This window comes from Cervus canadensis, chromosome 18 (genome assembly GCF_019320065.1).
Source record: "Cervus canadensis isolate Bull #8, Minnesota chromosome 18, ASM1932006v1, whole genome shotgun sequence".
NCBI lineage: Eukaryota > Metazoa > Chordata > Mammalia > Artiodactyla > Cervidae > Cervus > Cervus canadensis.
In genome coordinates this window covers 55,424,144-55,449,366 of record NC_057403.1, presented here as the reverse complement: position 1 = coordinate 55,449,366, position 25,223 = coordinate 55,424,144, and the positions used below count along the sequence as shown (strand labels likewise).

Below are 25,223 nucleotides of genomic sequence, written 5' to 3'. Positions count from 1 at the left end.
TAGTGGTTGTAGGATCTATGTATGTGGGGGAGAAGTGATATATGGGAGAGAGGTGAGCGTGTTTATAAAACAGCAACTTCGATCCCCAGGTGATGGAGTTGTTCTGTAGCTTAATGGTGGTGACAGATACATGTACCTATACATGTGACAAAATGACACAGAACTAAATGAACACACAGACACACAAATAAAGTGGAGCTCTGATAAGATCACTGAGTTGCATCAATGTCCTGATTGTGTGATTGTATGATAGTTTTATGAAATGGTACCTTTGGGGGAGAAGGGGTAAAGAGTATTTCTTGCAACTGCATGTGAATCTATAATTATCCCAAAATTTTTAAAAAAAATTCAGTAAAATATATTTATGCAATTGTGTGCATTTAAAAGACTATAAGGGAGTCACTAATTTATGGTGGTAAAATAATTGTAGCTATTGAGGGGGACATCATCATCAAATATCTCTTTTTCCTTTGCCTTGGTTTTTACCTTTTATCTTAGCTTTTCTTTCCAACTTTTTCTTAGTACACATGTGTTATTTTTATAAAGAGGTATAAAACAAACCTGATTTTTCATTTAAAAATAGTTCATTTGCTAAGTGCAGTTATTTACAGTACCGTGTTTAGTTTATTCTGAAACAATCTCTATTTCTTCTGTTTTACCCTGAGTATAGATAGGTGAGGCACACATACATTCACTATGTGCACATGCCACACACACAGACACAAAATTTTGACCCGCTCAAGAGTAAATAGGTTGGGACTCAGTGTTCAAAGATTCACATCGACAATTTGCAGCTACAGATGAAATGAACTGTCATTAGCTTTGATGGGCATTTGACATAAGGGGAGGCAGCTATGAAGTTGGATGCCTCACTGCAGATTCTATTCATGATTCACAGTCGAAGTCTAGTGTAGTCAAGAGGTATGTCTCAATGGACAATAAAAGAGTAAAGACTTAGACGAAGAAAATAATGAGAAAGGGACTATTTAGCAACACATTTTACACTTTCCACCTACTGTGTGGTCTCCGTCCTTTGGTACAGATATAATTTGAAAAGCTCAGAGCATATGATTGGTAGTAATGGAATAAATGCATAGTATGTGAACAGGGCTCAGGAGCCTATAAAAGATTCAACTCCTGCTTCCCCTTAGGAGAGGTATCCAACCAGTATTAATATTTTAGAAATACTAGAAGGTAGAAGAGGAGCCATTATTCATCACTAGCACCTCCATGGTACTAAAATTAAATAATGGATTTTTTTTAAAGACAGAATTGCTAGAGTTGTGGAACTATAAAAAATATTCCTCTCTTGGGGATATTGCATTTTTTGCTTTTATCTTTTCTTCTCCTCTTGAGAACATTTTGATTTACTTTTGTGATAAGCTTATAACAACTAAGGAACTTGGAAGGCGGGATAAGCTAGGATGGGAGGGAGGTGGGTTAAGGCAGCTGACAAATGAGCCTGAGTAAATTTGTTTGGCTTCAAGTCAGAAAGCCCCCAGGACTGTGCGGGCATTCATTTTCCATCTTGTAGCATGTGCATCTGCACATATGGGCCGGAGCCCTGGGCCCTGTAACAGGGAGAACCCACTGTGCCACGTGGTGTGGGGTCTGAGCCGGCTGGTCTGTTGAACTGGAGCCCCGCAAAGAAGGCCCAGTCATCCCTGTCATAATCCAGCCCCAGCCTCAGAACAACCAGCCTCGCTCCTTGTGGAGGCATCTGGCTGAGCCATGAGGAACTCAGCAGCCAGGAGTTGGCATCAGACCAACACCTGGAGTTCTGGAGCTGGTCTCAGAAATGTCCCTGTTCCACCCTGTCCCCACACCAGCTATGTAATCTAGCTGGACAGATGACTTCACCTTTCTGAGTCTCCCTTTCCCCATCTATAAAATAGAAATAATAATTAACTTCCTGGCAGAATGCACATAAAGCTCTAGCATGGTACCTGACATTTTAAGATCTCAAATTAAGGCAGCTATTACCTAGGAAACAAACTCAAAGGTTTTTTAAAATGCATGTAATTATTAAAATTAGTAATTTATAATTATTAAAAGTCATCCTGATACTGACATGGTGTTGTGGCTAGATGTGTTCAGAAGAGAATTGTTGGCATTGATTGAATGCCTGGTGTTTGCCAGCCACAGTACTGTCTACTCACCAGAACCTCAGAACCTCAGGTGTGGATCTCTTGTCCTCAGTTATCTAGGAGGGAACTGATGGGTGAAAAGATTTGCTTAAGGTCAAAAACCAAGGACATATTAGAGCCAGAGTTCAAACTGACCCAGAAACCGTTTTCTAAACCATCGAACCACAGAAGGAAAATGATACATACCACGCAGCACCTTGAGAAATGGAGGCAATGGGGAGTGAAACAGAATCCTTGCCCACCCGATGGAGAGAGAGCGGCTGTTGTTGTTCAGTCACTAAGTCATGTCTGACTCTTTGCAACCCTATGGACTGCAGCAAACCAAGCTCCTCTGTCCTCCACTAGCTCCCAGAGTTTGCTCAAATTCACGTCCATTGAGTTGGTGATGCTATCTAACCGTTTCATCCTCTACTGTCCCCTTCTCCTCCTGCCCTCAATCTTTCCCAGCATCAGGGTCTTTTCAAATGAGTTGGCTCTTCGCATCAGATGGCCAAAGTATTGGGGTATAAGCTTAAGCATCAGTCCTTCCAATGAATATTCAGGGTCGATTTCCTTTATGATTGACTGATTTGATCTCCTTGTTGTCCAAGGGACTCTCAAGAGTCTTCTTCAGCACCACAGTTCAAAAGCACTAATTCTTCAGTGCTCAACCTTCTTTGTGGTCCAACTCTCACATCCATACATGACTACTGGAAAAACCATAGTTTTGACTAGATGGACCTTTGTCAGCAAAGTGATATCTCTGTTTTTTAATACACTGTCTAGAGAGTAGCTGAGCTCGGTTTAAACAGAGATCCCTGGACAGCACCTCATCTCTTGCCTATCTCACAGAGTGCTGATCCACACGCTCAGAGCCTCTCTGAGTTCAGACTCAAGGAATCGCAGCAGCCGTAAGTAAGAAAGCACCTCAGAGTCCATCTGATATTGATCACCCTCTACCTTATTCACCAGATGGGCTGTGAGCTTGGACACATCATTGGCAGCCTTCTCCATCACCAGGCTGCCCGTGCCATCAGCTTAGCTCTTTAAACTCTGGACATGTTCCTTCTTTTGAGCTGAAATCTGTCTGTTCTATATCTTGACTCTTTCAAAAGCAACAGAATGAAGCCAATCTCTTTTTCTGCAGGTATTTAGATGATGCCCCAGACTGTGCTTCCCACCCCCATCTTCCTACATTCTAGTCACTTAAGGGGCTCCACCTTGTTCCTCTTCTAGAGAACAGACCACCTGGCTTCTCTCTCAAAAACGTGCTTCCTCACGGGTCTCTTCCTCACAAGTGTCCCTCAGATGGAACACTCTTTACAGCATCATCTGCCTAGGGGTCATCACCCACAGGGAAGTTACTGGGCAGTTGTGTTGACCCATGGCTATTTAGAGGATTTTTTATCATGACTTGAGAGGAGCCTGAAGCCCACCAAGATTTTTCCATTCATTGCGATCTTCTAAAATGCTTTGCCAGAGTCTTCAATGACTCAGCTTGTATGATCCTCTCTTGTTGGGCTTCCTTTGGAAAATCCATACTTTATGCAGTTGGAAGCTCCAGAAGAAAGATGTTTACCTAAGTTGATCTCATCACATCCATGGACCTGTGTTTAGAGAGCACACTGCTCTATTTTTAAATGCAGATGTCTCATTGGGATGATTTAATTAGGAGATGACTTTATTTGGAGGATACCAGAGCACCCCTCAGAACCCAAGCCCAGGACCAAAGATGGTCCTTAACCAGAAACTGATAAGCCATTTTGAAACCAGGGTAGCTGTGCAAGTTCACTGATTTATGAAGTTTTAGAATTTTCTTTTTTCTCTGACCATATAGTCTCTCATTCATCTTCCCTTTACATAACTTCTTTATTACTAAGTAAGTGTCCATTATGCACCATGCACTGTTCACAACAACAAACAGAAGTCCCGGATACCATGGAGCATATATTTTAATGGTAAAAAAAATATAACAAACAGATAACTATGTCAGGTGATGATTCTGTGAAGAAAACCAAAATGGTTATAGAGGATGATGTTGGGAGGAGCCACTGTTTTTCTTTCTTTTTAATAAGATGGTCACGGAAGTCTTCTCTGAAGAGATGAATGTAATTAAAGAATTGAGAATGAAGGAATGAGTCATGTAAGTTCCATTTGGTAGGGTCCTGGTGAATTATAGCCATTCACCAGCTACCACTGGGAAAGGGGACTGTGATAGTTCAGTCTGCCAGTGTAATTTGGAGACCCAGGCTAAGGCATCAGATTAAGTCATGCTGAGGTGGGCCATTTACCAGATGCAGGGTAGTAACACCTACCATGCTTGAGCCTGAACTGGTTTCACGTACACACAATTAGTCATTACTCTCTTTTTTAATTTCCCAAGTGGACTGTTTTCTTTGTCAAGGTCTGCAGTTATGGCCCCACTGGGTCTCCCCAAAACATAGACTCAGCTTTCAAGCTGATAAGACATTAAGGGTTTGCAGCCCTCAGCCAACTGACTCCATCTCTTCCTGTCCCAACCCCAGGATCCAGAAAGAGATGATGTGTTTGACAAGGCTCTGCTTTTATATAGGAGCCTGTGGGTCAGAAGAGGCAAGCCCAGGGCTGAGATGGGTGGACTCAAGCCTGGCAATTGGGGAAATGGCAGCAGAGGAGACGTGTACAGACACAGTGACACTCGAGGCTGAAGACACAGGCAGGGAACAGGCTATAAACAGCCTTGAATGCATTTCTGGGGGAGCCTGTATTTTTCCTGAAAGTAATGGTGTGTGCCTTGAAAGATTTTAGTCAGGTGTGATCCTATTGTGGGAAAGAGTAGCTACTTCAGAGAATGGGACACTTGAAAGCCTGGTTTGCACAGGTTCTTCTAACTGAAGCCCATGCAAAGCCAAATAGAATGTCAGGCTTTCAGTTGAAAATGATTGAAATTGTATATTTATGTTTGACACTGCTTGTGTTTCCAAGCATCAGACTTAACATTAAAATTTTCCCTGAATTATAAGAATAATAAGAATAAGTGTTGAAATCCTCAGTGAAAGGGCAGCCAACATGCATTTCCAGGGAGAAATTGTTCAATTGTTCGTGTTTATTACTTCCAAATGGGACTAGCTCCAGGTTCACAATGCTGATTTTGTTACATTGCTTTCTCTGAACTGTGGTTCAGATGAGTGCATAAATATTTGGTTTAATATTTCTTTGGGAACTGTAAAAATCTAAGCTGATAGAAGGGAGAGGAGCAGAGCAGTGGCCAGGAAGGAAAGTTCGGCAAGTTAGTAAGAGATTACAAGTGTGTATTTCAAGAGTGCCCAAGGGCATGATTAATTTATTATCCTTTTAGATGGCAGAATGCATGCAAACACCCCCCGCCACCACCAAATTGCACCATTACTGTGACAAAACTCTGAGCATGTGAGAAGGTAAAGATGTTCCTGCCAGGAATTTGATGTACAGGGGGAAGAGGTGACCCCTTGGGTAAGTATAAATCTGGGAATTGAGACTTGGAAGCCCTTAATCTTGGCTCTGCCTTTGACAGAGACCTGAGATGAATATCAGTGCTCCTAGTCTTCAGGGGTGGGTATGTCAGCAGGAGTCCAGAGCAGGAGCACCTTCCAGCAGTGCCAGGTTCCGATGCTCTGTTGATCCTACTCCTGTGCCCACCCACACCACCCGGCACTCTGACCAGTCGGCCATGTGGAGTGGGAGTTAAAGCCACAGACTCTAGATACTTGGGTTCAAATGCAAGGCCATTATCTCACTGACCTTGGCGAGGTCTGTGTGATTTGGTTTCTTTCTCTGTAAAGTGGGGATTAACACCACTACCTACCCTACAGAGTCGTTGTAAGGATTAAATGATTAATGTGTGTAAGTTGCTTAGACTAGTGTGTGACAGAGTGTTAGCATTTGATAAACAATTGCCTGTCATAGTATCATCATCACCACTATTTAATAATCATAAAATGAACAATAACCTTACATTCTTGAGCATGTTTATGTACTTAAGCCTGTCATATCTCTCAGACCCTTATCCACCACAACCCTTATAGAATAAGCATCGTTTCCCCCATTTGGCAGAGGAAGGGAAGGAGGCTCAGAGAGGCCAGTGACTCACTGTATGTCCACATGGTTAGTGAGCTCTGAGCTGCTGTTAGGACCCGATTGTCCTAACCACTCTGTGCATTAGTCAGGATAAGTTAAGCTGTGAAGTGGTACTATGCCTTGTGCAGCCCTTAGCACTGCTGTTGCTACATGCACCATTACCTGGCAGCCCATTACCAGCCAATGATTACCTCAAGAGTACTAATGGTCTTTCAGCCATTGGTCGGGGCTACAATGGGCTCCTCCCCCAAGCCAGCAACTGTCACTGAGTGACCGTTAGTGATCCTGCTCAGCCATTGGTCAGTGCTGCAGTGGGCCCCTCCCCCAAGCCAGCAACAGCCAGTGAGCGACCGTTAGTGGAACATTCCGTCAAAGGTCGTCAGAGTGGTGGTCCTCATACAAAGAGTGAGGTGAGAGGCGAATCCCAGCCTTGCGCAGTGGGTGAGTTGGGGGCCCGGGGGGTTGTGTCCTGGGGGGTCCAGAGCCCTCACCAAGGCTGCCCACTGGCTGGGTCCAGGCCTTGAGGTGGCGATGACACTCTTCCCCATTCCTGCCTCAGTGACCTAATGGCAGCGGCCATCTCTGGGACCAACCCCCACTGGGTGGTGTGAGGAGCCTGAGGCCAGTTGGGTCCTGGGCACCTGGCTCCCTCAACAGTGGTGGCTCGGCAGGTCTGGGGACCTGGCCCTGAGGGAGCCGCCAGCTGAGATTTGCCTCTTCAGCCAGGCCTGGGCACTGGCGGGAAGACCCAGACTGGGTGCTGGGCAAACGATTTGGGGCAGGGTAACCAGTGCCTGCAGGGACCCTCTCCTCTCAGCCAGGCCTAGACCCTGGAGGGTGGAAGTTGTGCTGAGGGACCTGGCCCGTACTTAACAGAACAGAGAATAGCATTTGTTTTGGTGGGAGTTTAGAGGAATGCTGTCACCTGACCATGATTTGCATTGTTCTATGGCAGAAACCAATACAACATTGTAAAGCAATTTTCCACTAGCTAAAAAAATAAATTAAAAAAAGAAAAAACAAAAGATCTGACACCAAGATGTTTGCAACAAGTAACCATGCCTCTCCCTCACCTTTCCTATAAAAGGGCTTTGCTGACAGCTTTCAGGCAGTTTGGGGTTTTTAAGGTATGAGCCACCTGTTTCCTTGCAGAGTCCTGCAGTAAACATTTCTGTTTTCAGATTCTGACGTTTTGGTATTGTTTGGCCTCTACTGTGAATTGGGCACATGCACTGGTGTTTTGATAACACTTTCACTCTCACTTCATTGGCTAAAGCAATTCCTATGGCCACAATCAACTTTAATGTGAAAGTATAGTCCTACTATGTGCCCAGAAGAGGAGCAGATTATTTAGGAACAGCCTTGGTGACTACTCCCCACTACTATAAATCTGATTCATTAATAGAGACAGCAGGTATAGAAAATCTAGATTTCTAACCAGAGGTTTCAGGACTATCTTGATTTTGGAGGTGAGGCAGTGTGGAACATCTTTATTTTTGGTAGAACCACAAAAGGCAAAGTCAAGGGGTCCAATGAGCAGGGGGGTGAAACTCATAGTCTGCACTAAGAAACGAGAAATTCAGAAAGGGACATATAAGGATCCCAGTTATTCTCTCGGACAATAAAGAGATGTGGAAGTGTGATACTGATGGGTAGTGAATGGACTTTGGGTCCAGACAAGGCACAGTGACCCAGTGACCCAAAGATGACTTCTGCTTTCTCTGATCTGCTGTGGCTTCTTTCAGCAAATCTCCCATATCACATAATGTGGACTTCATAGATTATTGAACTATGACCCTTAAACACTCTGGAACTCATGAATGATCAATAAATATCGTGAACAGAAGAAAAGAAGGTAGGGAGGTAATAGAGGAAGTTGTAATCAAGAAGGAAGCATCTTATTAAAAGTCATGGAAATACTCCAATAAAAATTAATTTAAAAAAATCATGGCAGAGAAACAGACCATCAGGGTGAGTGGTGCTATCAGTTTGGGATATATTAAATATAAACCAAGTTCCCTCAGTGAGAGTAGCATTGTGCCAATTATGCATGTAAATATGTATATTTAAATATACATATAATATTTGTCCTCTTGTGGCTGAATTATTTCACTTAACATAATGTCTTCAAGTTTTATCCATATGGTAGCATGTGTTAGAATTCTCATTTTTAAGTTTGAATAATAATATTCCATTTTATGGATGTACCACATTTTACTCATCCATGTGTCCATTGTTGGACACTTAGTTTCCTTCCATTTTTTGGCTATCATGAATAATGCTGCAGAATATTCATTCTTTCCATGTATTAGTGGATCATTTAGTAAAGATGACATTGTACTTGGCTTTGAATAAATTTTTTAAAAATCCTCAAGAGTAGAAATCTCATAAACCACATTATTCTCTGGTAAGGTGGAAATAAAAAATTAAAATGTTGGAAATACTTGTAAATTAAGAAATATTCTCCTTAAAAATTTTTCTATAGACTATAGAAAGTAACCAAAAAATTGTAACTATCAGAAAATAAAGCTGACCTACCCCCCTCTCCGGTTAACAATGAATCCTATGGAACTCAGTGGCTTAAACTGAGTTTAGGCATAATCTTAAATCCTTTCTTAAAAAAGAAGGGTATCAAAGCTGGTGCAATGACAGTGCTGGTAAATGAAGGGTCGGGGTAGTGGTTTCAGATTTCCCCTCATCATGTGTTACTAGGGTTTGTTTTTCCTTCCTGAGTGTTCCATCCTGCTCATACCTTTAACCCCCTCCATGGGAGGGCATAAGCCATTTGAATTTGGTGGTGGGCACAGCCTGCTGGTACAAGAACCCCTGGTCTGTGCTGTGGGTCTCTGCTTCTCATCCTCCCTTGGTGGATTGCCAGAGTGTGGGTTCTGTGATTCTACACCAGGGATTTTGAAACTCTTGGCCTTGGGTTTTCTTTAGTTCCCCTTGTTGATTTATGACCTAATGGCTGAAAGTCATTGAGCACCATGAGAGTGAGAGAAGGGCGTGGATCTAACAGCTGCCTGGATTGCTGAATGGCTAAGTATCTTCAAGTTCAAAGGCATGTCAAGGACTAAACCACAGTAGAGAATTAATTGCTGCTTACAAATCACCTTAGAGAACCAACCTACTGGACAAAACAAATGTCTTCTAATAACTATAGGTAAAGGCTATACATGAGTTTTTTCCTACTTAATATGGAGCAGAAAACATCTTCTAAATTAGTGTATACCCCAAGCTCCAGCAATTAGTCTTACATGTTTAAAAAAAGTTGTTTTGTTTTTGGGTTAATTTCTTTACTGTATAGCAAGTAATATGGGCTCATCTTATGAAGTCAAAAGTATCCTAGAGTGAAGGAAAAAAAAATATTACCCTATTAACTCTATCTCCCAAAGACCTGTACTGTTCACATGTGATTCATTTCCCTTTGAAAATTTGTGGGCAAGGGGTCTGATTATTTTCTAGTTTTTTATCCTTTTGACCATATTGCTTATATATGTAGAGTTGTCTATCCTTTGAAAATAAGTATATCCTGATTTTCTAAATAGCTAGAATTAGAGCATCCATTTAGTTGGCTGTGACAGTGAAGAAGTGCTGTGGTATTTGTGTTGGAGTCACTTTACACCATGAGCACGGTATTTGCTCAGACAGAGGGTCTCACATAAGGGGGCCCTTTGCAGGTTATAAGGATGGGGAAGTGTCCCAGGTCCCTTCATGATTCCTGGGCGTTATCACTGCCCGAGGGCTTATAAAAAGAGAAATGAGAAGATACTAATGTTACATAGATAAAGTGACCACATTTTCACACATACAAAAAAGTTAGTACAACAGATTTTAATTTATGAGTTTATGAAGCATTTTACGATCATATAAAAACATGCAAACAAAGTTGTGTTTTTTTCAAAGCTCTAGTCAAGTGTCTTCTATGTTCCAAACCCAGGAAATGTTAAAAGAATAAGAAAGAAATAGCCCAAGGGACAATTACCACCCCCAACCAAGGGGCCATCTGCTCTCTGTGCCTTAACAGACCTCAGTGGTGAGCAGGGCTGGGACCAGAAGATGAGGCTGGTCTCCTTGGAGATGGGGCAGAGGGTCAGAAGAAGCTCCAGTGAGTGGGCAATCCCTGGTGGTGCTGAGTCCAGGAAGACCTGGAGGGACTCCAGCAGACAGGATGAAAGATAGGAGTCTGACTAACCCAGGTCCAGAGAAAGCGGGCAAAGTTCAGTTTGTGGTTGGCTCACAGTTGGTGGTGGCAAGAGAGAGAACTGAAGAAGCAGGTGGAGGCCCATCAAGGAGGGCCCTGAGGTAATTAACCTGGGAGCAATGGGGAACCAGTGAAAGTCTTAATCTGGAAACTGTCTTGGCCATATTTGTGTTTGCATTTTGCAGTGACCATTCTGGTTGCATTTAGGACAGGAGGGGAAAAGAGAGAATCAGAAACATAGAGGCCTATTAGGAGACTACCATAATATTCATTTACTTAAAGCAAATATTTAGTGAAAGCTTACTCTGTACCTTGCACTGTTCTGGGCCCCAACAACAAAACAGTCAAAAACCTTAGTGAGGATCTGAGTTAAATTACAGGTACTGGAGACTGGCAGGGAGGCAGGGCTAGAAGGTCTTAAAGAGAATATATAGAACTTGGTGACTATGGCATTTTGATATATCAAATATATTTTCCATGGGTGGGTAGAAACTGATGTCAGCATAATTAAGGAAATGTCTGAACGCATAGGGAGGCAAACACACTAAAAGTAATAGGGTTCCAGGTTAGATTTTGGGTCAGAAAAATGACAGAAGTAGAAAAATTGGTGTGGTGAAATCTGAATACATAAAATCTGGAGGTTGGTTAGTTAATAGTCACATGTCAATTTTAATTTCTCAGTTGTGACCAATGTTCCATGGTTATAAAAGATGTGAATATTAGGGGAAATTGGGTGAAAAGTATGTGGGAGCTCTATGGTATCCAGGCAGTGTTTCTATAAGTGGAAAGTTACTCTTCCCCCCAAAGTCAGTATGAAGTATAAAATATATTTATATCATACAAATGTAATAATACATATAAAGTGTTGCATATTTTGTATAACCTCCAACCACATTGAATATAAAAACTATAAAATACTATACGAAATGATACTATTCATGGAGTTCTCAACATTCAGAAAACTAAGATCATGGCATTCGGTCCCATCAGTCAGTCAGTCAGTGCAGTTGCTCAGTGGTGTCTGACTCTTTGCGACCCCATGAATCGCAGCACACCAGACCTCCCTGTCCATCACCAACTCCCAGAATTTACTCAAAATCATGTCCTCATGAGTTTACTCAAACTCAAAATCGAGTCGGTGGTGCCATCCAGCCATCTCATCCTCTGTCATCCCCTTATCCTCCTGCCCCCAATCCCTCCCAGCATCAGAGTCTTTTCCAATGAGTCAACTCTTCCCATGAGGTGGCCAAAGTACTGGAGTTTCAGCTTCAGCATCAGTCCTTCCAATGAACATCCAGGACTGATCTCCTTTAGGATGGACTGGTTGGATCTCCCTGCAGTCCAAGGGACTCTCAAGAGTCTTCAACACCACAGTTCAAAAGCATCAATTCTTCAGCACTCAGCTTTCTTCACAGTCCAACTCTCACACCCATACATGACCACTGGAAAAACCATAGCCTTGACTAAACGGACCTTTGTTGGCAAAGTAATGTCTCTGCTTTTTAATATGCTGTCTAGGTTGGTCATAACTTTCCTCACAGGGAGTAAGCGTCTTTTAATTTCATGGCTACAATCACCATCTGCAGTGATTTTGGAACCCAGAAAAATAAAGTCAGCCACTGTTTGCACTGTTTCCCCATCTATTTCCCATGAAGTGATGGGACCAGATGCCATGATCTTAGTTTTCTGAATGTTCAGTGTTAAGCCAACTTTTTTACTCTCCTCTTTCACTTTCATCAAGAGGCTTTTTAGTTCCTCTTCACTTTCTGCCATAAGGGTGGTGTCATCTGCATATCTGAGGTTATTGATATTTCTCCCGGCAATCTTGATTCTAGCTTGTGCTTCTTCCAGCCCAGCATTTCTCATGATGTACTCTGCATATAAGTTAAATGAGCAGGGTGACAATATACAGCCTTGATGTACTCCTTTTCCAATTTGGAACCAGTCTGTTGTTCCATGTCCAATTCTAACTGTTGCTTCCTGACCTGCATACAGATTTCTGAAGAGGCAGGTCAGGTGGTCTGGTATTCCCATCTCTTTCAGAATTTTCCACAGGTTATTGTAATCCACACAGTCAAAGGCTTTGGCATAGCCAAGAAAGCAAAAATAGATGTTTTTCTGAAACTCTCTTGCTTTTTCGATGATCCAGCAGATGTTGGCAATTTGATCTCTGGTTCCTCTGCCTTTTCTAAAACCAGCTTGAACATCTGGAAGTTCACAGTTCACATATTGCTGAAGCCTGGCTTGGAGAATTTTGAGCATTACTTTACTAGCATATGAGATGAGTGCAATTGTGTGGTAGTTTGAACATTCTTTGGGATTGTCTTTTTGGGGGATTGGAATGAAAACTGACCTTTTCCAGTTCTGTGGCCACTGCTGAGCTTTCCAAATTTGCTGGCATATTGCGTGTAGCACTTTCACAGCATCATCTTTTAGGATTTGAAATAGCTCTACTGGAATTCCATCACCTCCACTAGCTTTGTCCATAGTGATGCTTTCTAAGGCCCACTTGACTTCACATTCCAGGATGTCTGGCTCTAGGTGAGTGATCACACCATTGTGATTATCTGGGTCATGAAGATCTTTTTTATACAGTTCTTCTGTGTATTCTTGCCACCTCTTCTTAATATCTTCTGCTTCTGTTAGGTCCATACCATTTCTGTCCTTTATTGAACCCATCTTTGCATGAAATGTTCCCTTGGTATCTCAAATTTTCTAGAAGAGATCTCTAGTCTTTCCCATTCTGTTGTTTTCCTCTATTTCTTTGCACTGGTCACTTAGGAAGGCTTTCTTATCTCTCCTTGCCATTCTTTGGGACTCTGCATTCAAATGGGAAGATCCTTCCTTTTCTCCTTTGCTTTTCGCTTCTCTTCTTTTCACAGCTATCACTTCATCGTAAATAGATGGGGAAACAGTGACAGACTTTATTTTGGGGGGCTCCAAAATCACTGTAGATGGTGACTGCAGCCATGAAATTAAAAGACACTTCCTGCTTGGAAGAAAAGTTATGACCAACCTAGACAGCATGTTAAAAAGCAGAGACATTACTTTGCCAACAAAGCCCGTCTAGTCAAGGCTATTGTTTTTCCGGTGGTCATGTATGGATGTGAGAGTTGGACTATAAAGAAAACTGAGCACCAAAGCATTGATGCTTTTGAACTGTGGTGTTGGAGAAGACTCTTGACAGTCCCTTGGACAGCTAGGAGATCCAACCAGTCCATCCTAAAGGAAATCAGTCCTGAATATTCATTGGAAGGACTGATGCTGAAGCTGAAACTTCAATACTTCGGCCACCTGATGAACCAACTCATTTGAAAAGACCCTGATGCCGCGAAAGATTGAAGGCGGGAGGAGAAGGGGATGACAGAGGGTGAGGCTGTTGGATGGCATCACTGACTCAATGGATGTGAATTTGAGTAAACTCCGGGAGTTGGTGATGGACAGGGAGGCCTGGAATGCTGCAGTACATGGGGTCACAAAGAGTCAGACACAACTGAACGACTGAACTGAACTGATACAAAATGATCCTCTCAATGTAAAAACATTCAAAATTGCTGTATAGTCTATGAGCACATAAATGTGTATATAAATTCACAGAGTATCTTTAAAACACATATGACTTGGTGTCATTGGCCCCTTGCAACAGAGAGTGGATGTGGGAATGGGATTCCTAGGGGGCTCCAGCTTTGTCTGTAATGCACCACACTCCGTAGGAAGTAGGCAGTGAGGATGCCCTTTGAAGCTCAGAGCAAGCAGCACTGGCTGCTCCAAGCGCCTGCACTCCCTGCCCTGGCAGGGTGCAGAGGACTCTGGTGCCACCTGCACCATGCACCCCAGTCCCGGCACAGCTGGCATGCCGGCGGCCCCCACTGCTGCTGGGGACATGGCCTTACCCAGGTATGCAGCAGGACCTGCATGCTATGTACACACACTTCTCAGAGGGTTGGCACCCAGGGTCCAAGTTCTTTGGCATCACTAGCTATTTTTTTCATTCCAACTCAGAGGATAAGGAGAAAAAAAAAACCCACTGTGAAAAGAAGTGTTGAATTACAGAGAATAATAGGAAAGATCAGCTAATTGTGAAGCCCTCCTATGTGGTATAATGGGTGTTAACAGCTGCTGCAGGGGCAGAGACTCATGGCAGGATTTGTTCTGGGCAGGAGTGCACTGGATTTCTTACATTCCATCACTTTAAACACCAGGAAAAGGACCACAGCCTTAGGGACCACAGCCCTGCAGGAGCACTTGGACAAATCTTAGGAGTTTACCCAGTATAATAAAGGTCGTCTGGAAACCCACCTGACTTGCTTGGAGTGTGGCTGAGGCCTCCTTTGTGGCCATTGCTTACCTCCTATCTCTCCAGCTCAGGCTGGAGTGGGCCAGGATCTCTCTGAAGTCCCACCTGGGGACCAAGAGGCCAGAGAGCTGGTGGGTAATTCCTAAATCTAAATTGAGCCCAGACTCCCATCTTTTCCCTGGTGAATGACACCCACTTCCATGCTTTATTCTCCAAGGTTTCTCCAAGCCCTGGAGTGCCTTTGAAACTCATGGAAGTGTGGGACTTGGAGAAATGCCAACTTTGCTTTACTGGCTTTCTAGAAAACAGGTTTTTAAGAGTTCCTAGTAGTGTTTTGTGTTTAAAATAAGTCTGGAAGGGAGATGGCAAAGAGATCCAGCCTTTTTTCCAACAGAAGTCTTTGGAGAGGACCAGTTCATGTGTAGAGTAGCAAAAGGTTTTAATCCACATTTGGGCCAAAGTGGTAAGAGAGGGAGGGGGACAACGGCAAATATGTAAGAGATAAAGAAACAGAATTGGCCCATTCCCACAGTAAATCTGCCTCCAGAACACGTCTCTCCTGAAACCAGGGAGTTTTGTGAGTTTTGTTTTTGAAAAGGAAATGTGCTCCCTTAGAAAGGAATTTTTTTAAAAAATTGTAGCTAAGTTATGTTTTATGCCTGGAAGTGTCAGTCTTAACCTGTTAACAACAGCATAATTTGTTGCTGTTGTTCAGTCCCTTAGTCGTCTCCAACTCTTTGCGACCCCGTGGACTGTAGCCTGTCAGGCTCCTCTATCAACAGGATTTTCCAGGCAAGAATACTGGGTGGGTTGCTGTTTCCTACTCTAGAGGATCTTCCCAGATTGGGGATTGAACCCATGTCTCATCTTAATACTCTAATCGTTAACTCTGGTTTATTGAGCCCCTTCTGTGTGCCGGGAATGTATTTTGCACACGCTATCTCATCCAACCCTGGGAAATAAGTGGCATTATCCTCATTTTACAGATAAGGAAATCAAGAGCCAAAGAGGCAAAAAATGACATTCAGGGCCACAGGCTGATCATTGGCCGAGCCAGGATGGGGACATATGTTTGTCTAATCAGTGAGCTCCTCATTAAACAGATATTGGCCTTGGTTCCACTGTATGCCAGGCACTTTGCCAGGCACTGGGATCCAGTGGCGAGCCCGATATGCTGAGGCTGTTGACCTCGTGGAGCTTCTAAGCAGTGGGGATAATGTCATTTGGATTAAATCTAGTCAAGCAGTGACAGTGAAAATTCTTTTCATCAGAAGATATCACATACCTTATTTTTAGTCTTGCTTTGAATGATATTTTCTGTTAATTTAAAAAATGCAAACAGAGGTAATTGATGTTTAATCAGAACACTCAGTGTATTTTAATAAAGAATATCTTAAATCGGGGGGAAAAAAAAGGAAAAACTGTACTGCCATATGGAACTGTGCTCCTACTCCACCAGTCCTGGCAGAGGAACCTTATCATGAGGCTCATGCTGCCTTAGACGCCACTGCCACCTGGTGGCGCCCATCAGAATTGCAGGCATGGTGATCCCAGAAATGCCCCCGCCCCCACCACCACATCTCTTCCTCATTCCACTAGAAGGCACATTTCTGGTTCAGCCACCTAAACTCTCCAAGCTCAGTTGACTACAGCCCAATATGCACCTGTTTAGTTGTAAATTGATGACAGCCAGATCAGTATTAGCTTTCTTTTATCGGTATGTTCTGAATGTCTATTATGTTTGTGACCTTTAAAATGTTATAATCAAATTTGTTTGCAGATATCTATGGAAAATTGATATTACATATACATGAATACTTGGTAAAACTTTAGAACTAACCTATGCAAATAATGGTTTTCTCTTTAGTTGGATACTTTCAGATGACATCAAAACAAAGCAACATAGTTTGGCTCCTAATTACCTCTCAACCTCACTTCTTCTCAAACCATTCTGGAATTTTCTAAGCTCTCTCACCTGTCTGTTGCCTGTCTGTGTTGCTATGTCTGCCTGAAATTGCTTTCCTATATCTTTACCTTTTCAATTTATTCTTTAAATGTCTAATCAAGGCTGACCACCAATAGGGAATTCCCTTGAAGTAAATCCAGACACAGCGATGTTGCAGAGTGTGCCTCTAGAGACATGGAAGATGGGTTCTGAACACCCTCCTTGTTTCTTTAATAACTGTGACTGTGGCAAACTTGCTTAATCTCTTTGAGTCTCATTGATTTCATTCATTAAGTATGAATAATAATGTTCCCTGCCCCCAGCATTGTTGTCAGAGTTAAAAAAAAAAAAGTACATGTAAAATGCCTTCTCAGCACCATGCCTGGTATTGAATACCTGGTAGAAGCAAGGGTGTAGGTGGTGCTGCTGGTGACTGGACTCATGTGAACACCTAGCTAGAATCCTGATTAATGCCTGCCTAGTATAGGACTGTCCAGTGTTTTCCATTGCTTATTTGGTCTTACTTGTAGGAAAAAGTCTGTTTCCCAGGAGTTAAAGATAATATAAATGTCCAACCTTGAAGTTCATAAAGTTACTTCCCTCCCAGATCCATCATTATATGTCACCCCAGGGCTGGTACACTTTCCCAGCTGAAAACTGCAGAGATTTGCATGTTAGGATGAAAGGTGTTAAACCAATGACACTACTTTTGGTGATGCTGCTTTAGTCAAGTTCATCCAGCACCTCTGCATTAGCACCTGTGACTAGGGGACTGGTCACTGCTGTGTGTTGGCCCTGTGCTTTGTCTGTTTTCCAGCCAGAATCATAAATGTCACTCTGTTTCTCTGACCAGGTAGTCGATAGTGACAGACCGGAAGGGTCCAAGTTCCGGCTCACTGGAAAGGGAGTGGATCAAGAGCCTAAAGGAATTTTCAGAATCAATGAGAACACGGGTAGTGTCTCTGTGACACGGAACTTGGACAGAGAGACCATCGCTACCTATCAAGTGAGTACCCCCGAGTGCCCACCCCCACATGGAGACGTGTCTTTCAGAGACTGGTCTCCTCCCGCTGAGCTCATTATTTCTGTGCCTCATCAACCCGGGGCTGCACGACTCTAAGTGTGTCTCTGTGGGAGCCGAGTGGCATTGAACCCTGACAGAGCAGCAGTGAGGGCCCCTGTCTCATCAGTAGAGCCCTCCGGGTTTGCACAAAACTTTGGGCATGAAAAACCAAGAAGGGGCCCCTGGGGGATCTCAGAGGAGGTCGCAAACTCTACGTTAATGTTGGTTTTCCAGAAACCAGCTTGATAATGAAGAACTGTAAAAAGAATAAACCCCTGGACCTGCTCATTCTACTTAGAGAAATCCATCCTAAGGAAATAGGGAGAAATTCAGTCAGATTTTTTATAATGATGTTATAGCCGGACACAATCCTTAAAATGGAAACAGTTGCTAAATATTCAGCAATGTATAATGGTTAAATTATGGCACAATTTTTCAAGGAAGCTTTCTACAACCATTTAAAATATTTTTGAAGAAGTTCTAGTTACACGGGAGATTTTCAAGATATTGAATGAAACAGACACACCAGCACATATGGTGTCCTCATTACAGATGGAGTGTTTACACATATCATGATGGGTACATGTTTGTGAAGAAGCATGATAGAGGAAAATCAAAGTCTTAGTTGTTGCATTTGGTGTTACTGATATTTTGTTTTTTTCTTTCTGATTTTTCTACAATGCACTTACTTTACTTTTATATGGAGAAACAAAAGCCTATTTGTAAACGATAGTTTCAGAAGTTGACACTCATTCAAGATTCAGAGAGCAAAATAGCTGCATGAAGATATTGGGTGAGCATCAAATCTCACATAGGCTGTGGGTCCCTCCTATCCCCTCTCTGCCACACCCCCAAGAATCCCCTTCTCACAGCTGTGTTAAGGACCAAGCCTCTGTGGGTAGTAGCTCAATTTTTGAGGAGACAGAATTCCAAATCATTTTCGGGGAAGGCTCTTAGCAGGATGCAGTGCACTGAGTTGAAAGCAGGTACTTGGGAACGAGGCCCAGCCACCAGGGTCTGCTTTCCAGGCCATTGCCCGTCACACATCCCCTGGATTAGATTCGGGGACGATGGAGGGACCAGTTTCTAGGCCTGGACTTAGCATTTATCTTCATCAAAACACCATGTAAGAGCATCCTAATCCCACTTCAACAACATGACCATCTCTTCCCTTAAAAAAAAAAAAAAAAAATCCCATATTCTTCCTTTCCTAAGGACAAAGGGTGGAGGGACATTGCACTGGAGAGTCAAGTGCTCTGGCTGGGGAATTGATTCCCTGGGCGTAGCCTCCTCTGTCACCGTGAGATACTGACCTTGGGAAGACCATGTAGGTGTCAGTCCTCAGTTTCTTGTCCATAAAATGTAGATAACACTTGCTGACCTAATAACAGGAGTGCTGTGGGTTTCCAGTGAGGAGACGATAGAGGAACGCACTCGAGGCATTGAAATGCTGGACAAATACAGGGCAGCGGGGGTCGGGGGAAGGCCCATCCAGCCTCATGCTGAGCAGTGTGGTCCAGGGTCCCCAGTCCTGAGAGGACCTCCCTCTCGGAAGTGTCGCCAAAAGGCAGATGCCATGAACATTGGCAGGGGGTACTGTCTGTCAGAGGATGCCAAGGGGTGACCAGCGCATCTTCAGTGTACACCCTTGGGGAATCTGGTTGTTGTAGAAATTGAATGTTGGACCTGAAATTCTCAGGTCCAGCCAGACCTGCTGGTGACCACAGGTGACCTGGCAGCTGTCAATGTCCAGCTACTGCAGGACTGTTGGTAAATCCCCTCTTCTTTTCCCCTGCCTATCATGGGAATATCTATTAATTTTCAGACATAAGGAACTAAAGACATGATACATTTCATAATTTCATAGCATAGTGATACAGAGCTCTGGGGTCAGCAAATTGCCATTCAGGTCTCAGCACTGCTGTTGACTCTGCTGTTTTCATCTTGGGCGGCCCACTCACCCTCTCTGAGGATCTTGTGATTCTCTTCCACAAAGTGGGGATAGTACCAGGATGTCTAAGGATTGTATGAAATGAAATATAATTATCTTTACAAATTCTTAGCACAATGCCCAGAACCTAGCAAGCATTCAGTAAATTAAAGCTGCTCTTATTCATTTTCTTCCTGTAAGATGATTTAATTTTTTTGTTAAGTTCCACAAGTTTTTAACATCAGTTTCCTGCCTTCAACTGTGAGAAGGTTGACATAGACAACAGACTTGTGGTTTTTCCCTTCTATCCTCACAGGAGCCAAACATCATAGCGTTTTCTGCCCCTCTTTTAAGTATTAAAGAGAGATTCCTGGAGGAAGCTGAGTTCTAGAATTTCCTAGGAGATGGAAGGGGTACAAGACAAAGAATAAAGGGGCAGAATTCTTCTTGGAAGTGTTCTGTAGCCTGGAAATAGGACTAGCATGAATCAGAGAAACTGGAAAAAGCTGGTTGCCAGGAGTAAGAATTGGTAAATGAGAGACTGAACAATCCCTTTTTAGAGTGACCACTTAGGAGCTAGTTTAAGAGCTGAGTGAGAGTTTAGGTGCATGCTTGGCTAACTGATCCTGTCTGTTGTTTGTGGGATCCAAAATTGGTTTCAAAAAAGTCAACGTTCCACATTCATAGAGAGATTTCTGGGTTTTCATAAACAAGGGCCCACCTCAGTGTGAGTATTCTCCTTAGATGGCAGTGACCTTGATCACCAGGGACAGTGAGGGAAAGATACCTTGGGGCAGTCACACAGGAAAAACTCAAACACCAAACATTCAAGGACTAATTGGGAGTGATGAGAAGGTGGCCTTTGGTCAGTCAGGTGGCTTGGTTTTGATGTTGTCAAGGGTCCCAGTCAGAGACTTCTTTAAGGAGAATTTTTGATTCATGAGGTGCCTCTTCCCTCTGACTTCCACAAACTGAGCCACGGCTGTCGGGTATGGCTGTGCAGGGATTTCACTGCACAAGGGGGAGGCGGATGGCTGAAGGATGAGAAAGGCCTGACCCAGCCCCCCACTTACTATCCAAAAGCCACACTACATTCAGAGCTGCATCCACAGGGAGAGGACAGCCCTTTTCTAACACTCATAGGGTATCCGAAGGAGGGTTGCATGAAAACCCCACCTTTTTTTTTTTTAATTAGCTCATTTTTAGTTTTATCTAAATGATGAAAGTGAAGTCGCTCAGTTGTTTTCAGCCCTTTGCGACCCCATGGACTGTAGCCCACCAGGCTCCTCTCCATCCATGGGATTTCCCAGGCAATAATACTGGAGTGGGTTGCCATTTCCTTCTCCAGGGGATCTTCCCAACCCAGGGATCAAATCCAGGTCTCCTGCATTGCAGGCAGACTCTTTACCTTCTGAGTCACCAGGGAATCCTTTATCTAAATGATATAGTGATTAATTATCAATGGCTCTGGAGTCAGAAAATTGTTCAAGTCTCGGCACTGCTGCTTAGTGAGCTGTGTGATCTCGGGCAATCCACTTACCTTCTCTGATCTTGTGATTCTCATCCATAAAATGTGGATAGTTACTAGCACCTTTAATGATTATAAAACATGAAGTTACTAGTTTTTATTAACTAATAACTGCAAACAGCTAGTAAAGTCTGGTCTGTACCACAGAGATTCTCATATATTTCCTTAAAGTGAGGTCAGGTAGCCTATAGCAGTTAAAAACATAGTTTTGCATGTACCCATGTTGGCTGAATTAAAGCACAGTTTTTACAACTAGCTATGGGAGCTTGAGCAGACAATCTACCTCGATTTTCTCATCTGTGAAATGGGAACAGTAATAACAATGATCTCATAGGATGAAGGGGCTAAAGGAGTTAATGCATGTCAAGCATTTGAAAGAGTACCAGGAACAGAGTAAGCATGGTCTCACCATATGTAAGAATTCGTCATGGGGAAAGCACAGGAGATGAATGAAAGCTCCATGGTCTCTGGAGCTGTGAGTTGTGGCCCAGCCTTCTCATCTCAACTGTGAACTTCTCTTAAATAATCTTGGGTTTATTTGTAATTTCATAATGTACTCCACGGCATGTGACCTAATTCATTGAGTCATTCATTCTAAGTATATTTCATTGAAGACCAGCAGGGTGAGGAATAGAGTGGGAAACCAGACACACCCAGTTCCCTGCCCTCATGTAGCTCTCATTTTAATGTCTAGGCTTTGTTTGTGTACAGGTGATATTTCAGGGAGTTGTGCCATGTTCATTGTGTGGCTTGGTTTACTCCTGCGCAGGTCCGTGTGTGCTAGTGGCGAACATGGCCTGGGCTTGAGCCTCTCTTCACCAGCCTCGCAATGGCCCAGTTTCTAATGCCAAGTCCCCAGCCTTTGTCGTTTTCTTCCTGTCTTCCTGTTTCTTCCTATCTCTTCTGTTTCTGGATTTTATGAGAACTGGGTTCCTCTCTTCTTAATATACTTCGGGCACAACAATGTTGCAAATCTGGTTCATTTCAAGCAGCTATTTAGAAATGATTTACTGTCTTACTAGTGCAGTTGGATCCATCATGTCCCTGGTGGTTATTGTGGTTGGTTGCAAACCTGCTTCTTCAAAGAGCAGAATCCTAGGTCTCCAATTCCCATGTTTTACTTTCCCCTCCTGCAAGTTTAAAAAGCAGAGAGCATGTGGGTGAATGGGTTGCCATTACAATTGCTTCAATGTTGTTGTTATTCATTTTAAAGGTAAATGCTGTTTACTTGCAAGATGCTAACACACCCCAAATTCAACAAGAAAGCGTCATTAACTAAACCTCAGAGATCTGCACAATGAGAAATAATCTGGGATAAATTTGTCCTTGGGTCCCTGGATGCGTGTGATCACTGAAGCTGTTTATTGAACTCTACACAGCTGATATTGTGCTAAACAATACATATACATTCTCTTACTTAATCCATTTCACATGAGAGACTTCAAAAGTTAGGTGTTAACACCATTTTACAGATAAGCAAATAACTGTTAAGTAACTTTTTCACGGTCTCCCAGCTGGTGTGTACAGAATCTGGGAACCCTGTCTGTTTCTCTCCACCTCCAAAGCCCTGCATTTTCAGTTGCTAAGAATCATTTCTTTCTCTTTTACCCGCAACTAGTCTCTGGTGTCTAGTCTGCAAATGCCTAGGCCTCTTTGCCAGGAACTCCAAGTATTTAAAGGGAACTTGACTTGCTGAATGATCTACTTCTTCTTAAATACTTTTACTATCTTTTCCCAAGGCCCACTGCCTCCTGCCCACTCTCCCTACTGCAGCCCCCATAGGGCTTTCTATGCTTCTGACCTGAAGTGGCACCTGGCAAAATAATTTAGCTCTTGCAAGTATTGGAAGCTGACATATTAATGCAAAGCCTCCTGAAATATTACTCATTATTATGCATTTTGCCAGTGTTTGAGTGATTTGTGAACTCTTCATTGGAATAAAGTACTGTAAATGATTCATGAATGACCAAGTTTATGAAATTCTATAAAAATATTAGCAGGTGGTAATGATTCCCTCACACTGTGACTATAATCTGCTGGCTGCAAATTTGTCAATATAGGAGGACAGGAGTGGAGTGGGAAACAGAGTCTATTAGGCAGGTGGGGGGTTGGGGTGGGGCCCAGTGGGGGGTGAAAGGCAAAATAGGAAGCAGGACTGTGGTAGTGGACCGGTGTCATGGTAAGGAGACCTTTACCTGCTCTGTTGTCCACTGTGGGAGATCCAGCAAGGGCTGGGGTGTCAGAGTTTAGTGGAAGAAGAGGGGAGCATGTGGAGAGAGGGAAAGAACTGACATTTCCTGAGCACCTATTAAGTCCCCAAGAACTCTCTAGAGTTGTACACACACAAACCTGAAACTGGTTTATTATCTTGTCCTTACCGATGTGTTAGCTGAGGGCCAAAGTGGTTCTCAAGATATATAATTGTTTAATGTGGATGTTAACATTTATTGAACATTTACAATGTGCCAGGGCTCTGTGCTAAATACCTAAGTGATGATCTCATTTGATCTTTTTAAAGGTGAGCTTAACACGTTTATCATTCTCAACTACAGAACTGGTAACGGGAACCATCTGTATTCTTGGCCTCAGAAACTGAGTCGGATTTCATTGTGTCCTTCTGAAAAGTTGTTCACATTTTCTGGGATATAATGTGCTCTCGTTTGAGCCAATTTCTTGGATAAGTTTTGACTTTGTAATTAGGAGTATTACTGTGAAATTGGAAAATACCAGATAGACAAAGGGTATTCTTGCTCCTGTGTTTCCCTTCATTCATGACTCCACCCTGATTCTAATCCACATGACAGTTTATCAGAAAATATGTTAAGATGAAAAATGCTGCTGTCATGTGGAAATAGTGTATCACAACATTAGTGATGGTAAGACAATTGGGAGATGTAGATTTACCCAGATTAGGGAGTGACTGAGGTGGTTAGCCTCCTTATAACATGTCCATGTTGTACATGGTGATGCACACTTTACCGTGGCAGACGTGTGCTGCCCTGGATGACATTTGTATTTGGAATGCTCCCCGATCCTCAACTGTGGGGACAAGCTACTTCTTTCTTCATCCTCTAGTCTGGTCTTTCCCATGGCTGTCATTTTTAGGTAGGATTCTTGATTGTAGTCAACAAAATCCCCTCCAACTAATATACAAAGAAAGGGATTTATTGAAGAGTATAGGTAGCTTGGGGCTTCCCAGGTGGCTCAGTGGTAAAGAACCCGCCTGCCAAGCAGGAGACGTGGGTTCAGTCCCTGGGTTGGGAAGATCCCCTGGAGAAGGAAATGGCAACCCACTCCAGTATTCTTGCCTGGGAAATCCCATGGACAGAGGAGCCTGGTAGGTTTACAGTCCATGGGGTCACAAAGAGTCAGACATGACTTAGCGACTAAACAACAGCAGGTAGCTTCTAGAATTGCCTAAAAGACCCAACAACCTGTTTTGCATGCAAAATACCGGAAACTGATACTACAGGAAATACCCAGCCATTTATGATACAGTTCTAGTGTAAGGGTTCCCAATCTTAGTACTGTTGACATCTAGGGCTGGATGCTGCTGTATTATGGGGGCTATGCATCGCAGGGTGTTTAGAAATGCACATGGCCTCTTACTAATAGATGACAATAGTATCCCCCCACCCCAGTCTTGACAATCAAAAATGTCTCCAGATACTGCCAATCATCCCACAGGGGCAAAATTGCCCCCAGCCAATAAACACTGACTGTTCTAGAGGAGCCGTCATCGCTGCCACCTCTTCCTATCACCGTGCTCCTGTGATGCTCAGAACTGGGTGGTAGAGACTCTGCCTTGGCAGCCCTGAAATCCTGGATGACTCTGGTCCCATGCTTTCTGGAACCTCAGATCCCCAAAGCAGAGCCACTGCCTATGTCTTTTATTCCCTCACTGAATCTCATGCTAGGGTGTATGTAGAGAAGAACCTCTGTCATCTGAAGCCCTCCAGCTGAGCTAGCAAGGGGCCTGGAGGGGGAGCTGCTACCTATGGGGTCAGCCATGCCACCAGTACAGTTTATTGCAGG

General features: G+C 43.2%; 1 protein-coding gene across 2 annotated transcripts in view; it reads left to right on the top strand.

The window, feature by feature from the left end:
* Positions 1–25,223, top strand: part of CDH13 (cadherin 13) — a 980,233-nt gene that overhangs the window by 512,338 nt on the left and 442,672 nt on the right. For both annotated transcript variants that reach the window (XM_043435590.1, XM_043435589.1), the window contains one exon: positions 17,521–17,673. In XM_043435590.1, the coding sequence (XP_043291525.1) occupies positions 17,521–17,673 (153 nt within the window). The remainder of the gene's footprint in view (positions 1–17,520; positions 17,674–25,223) is intronic.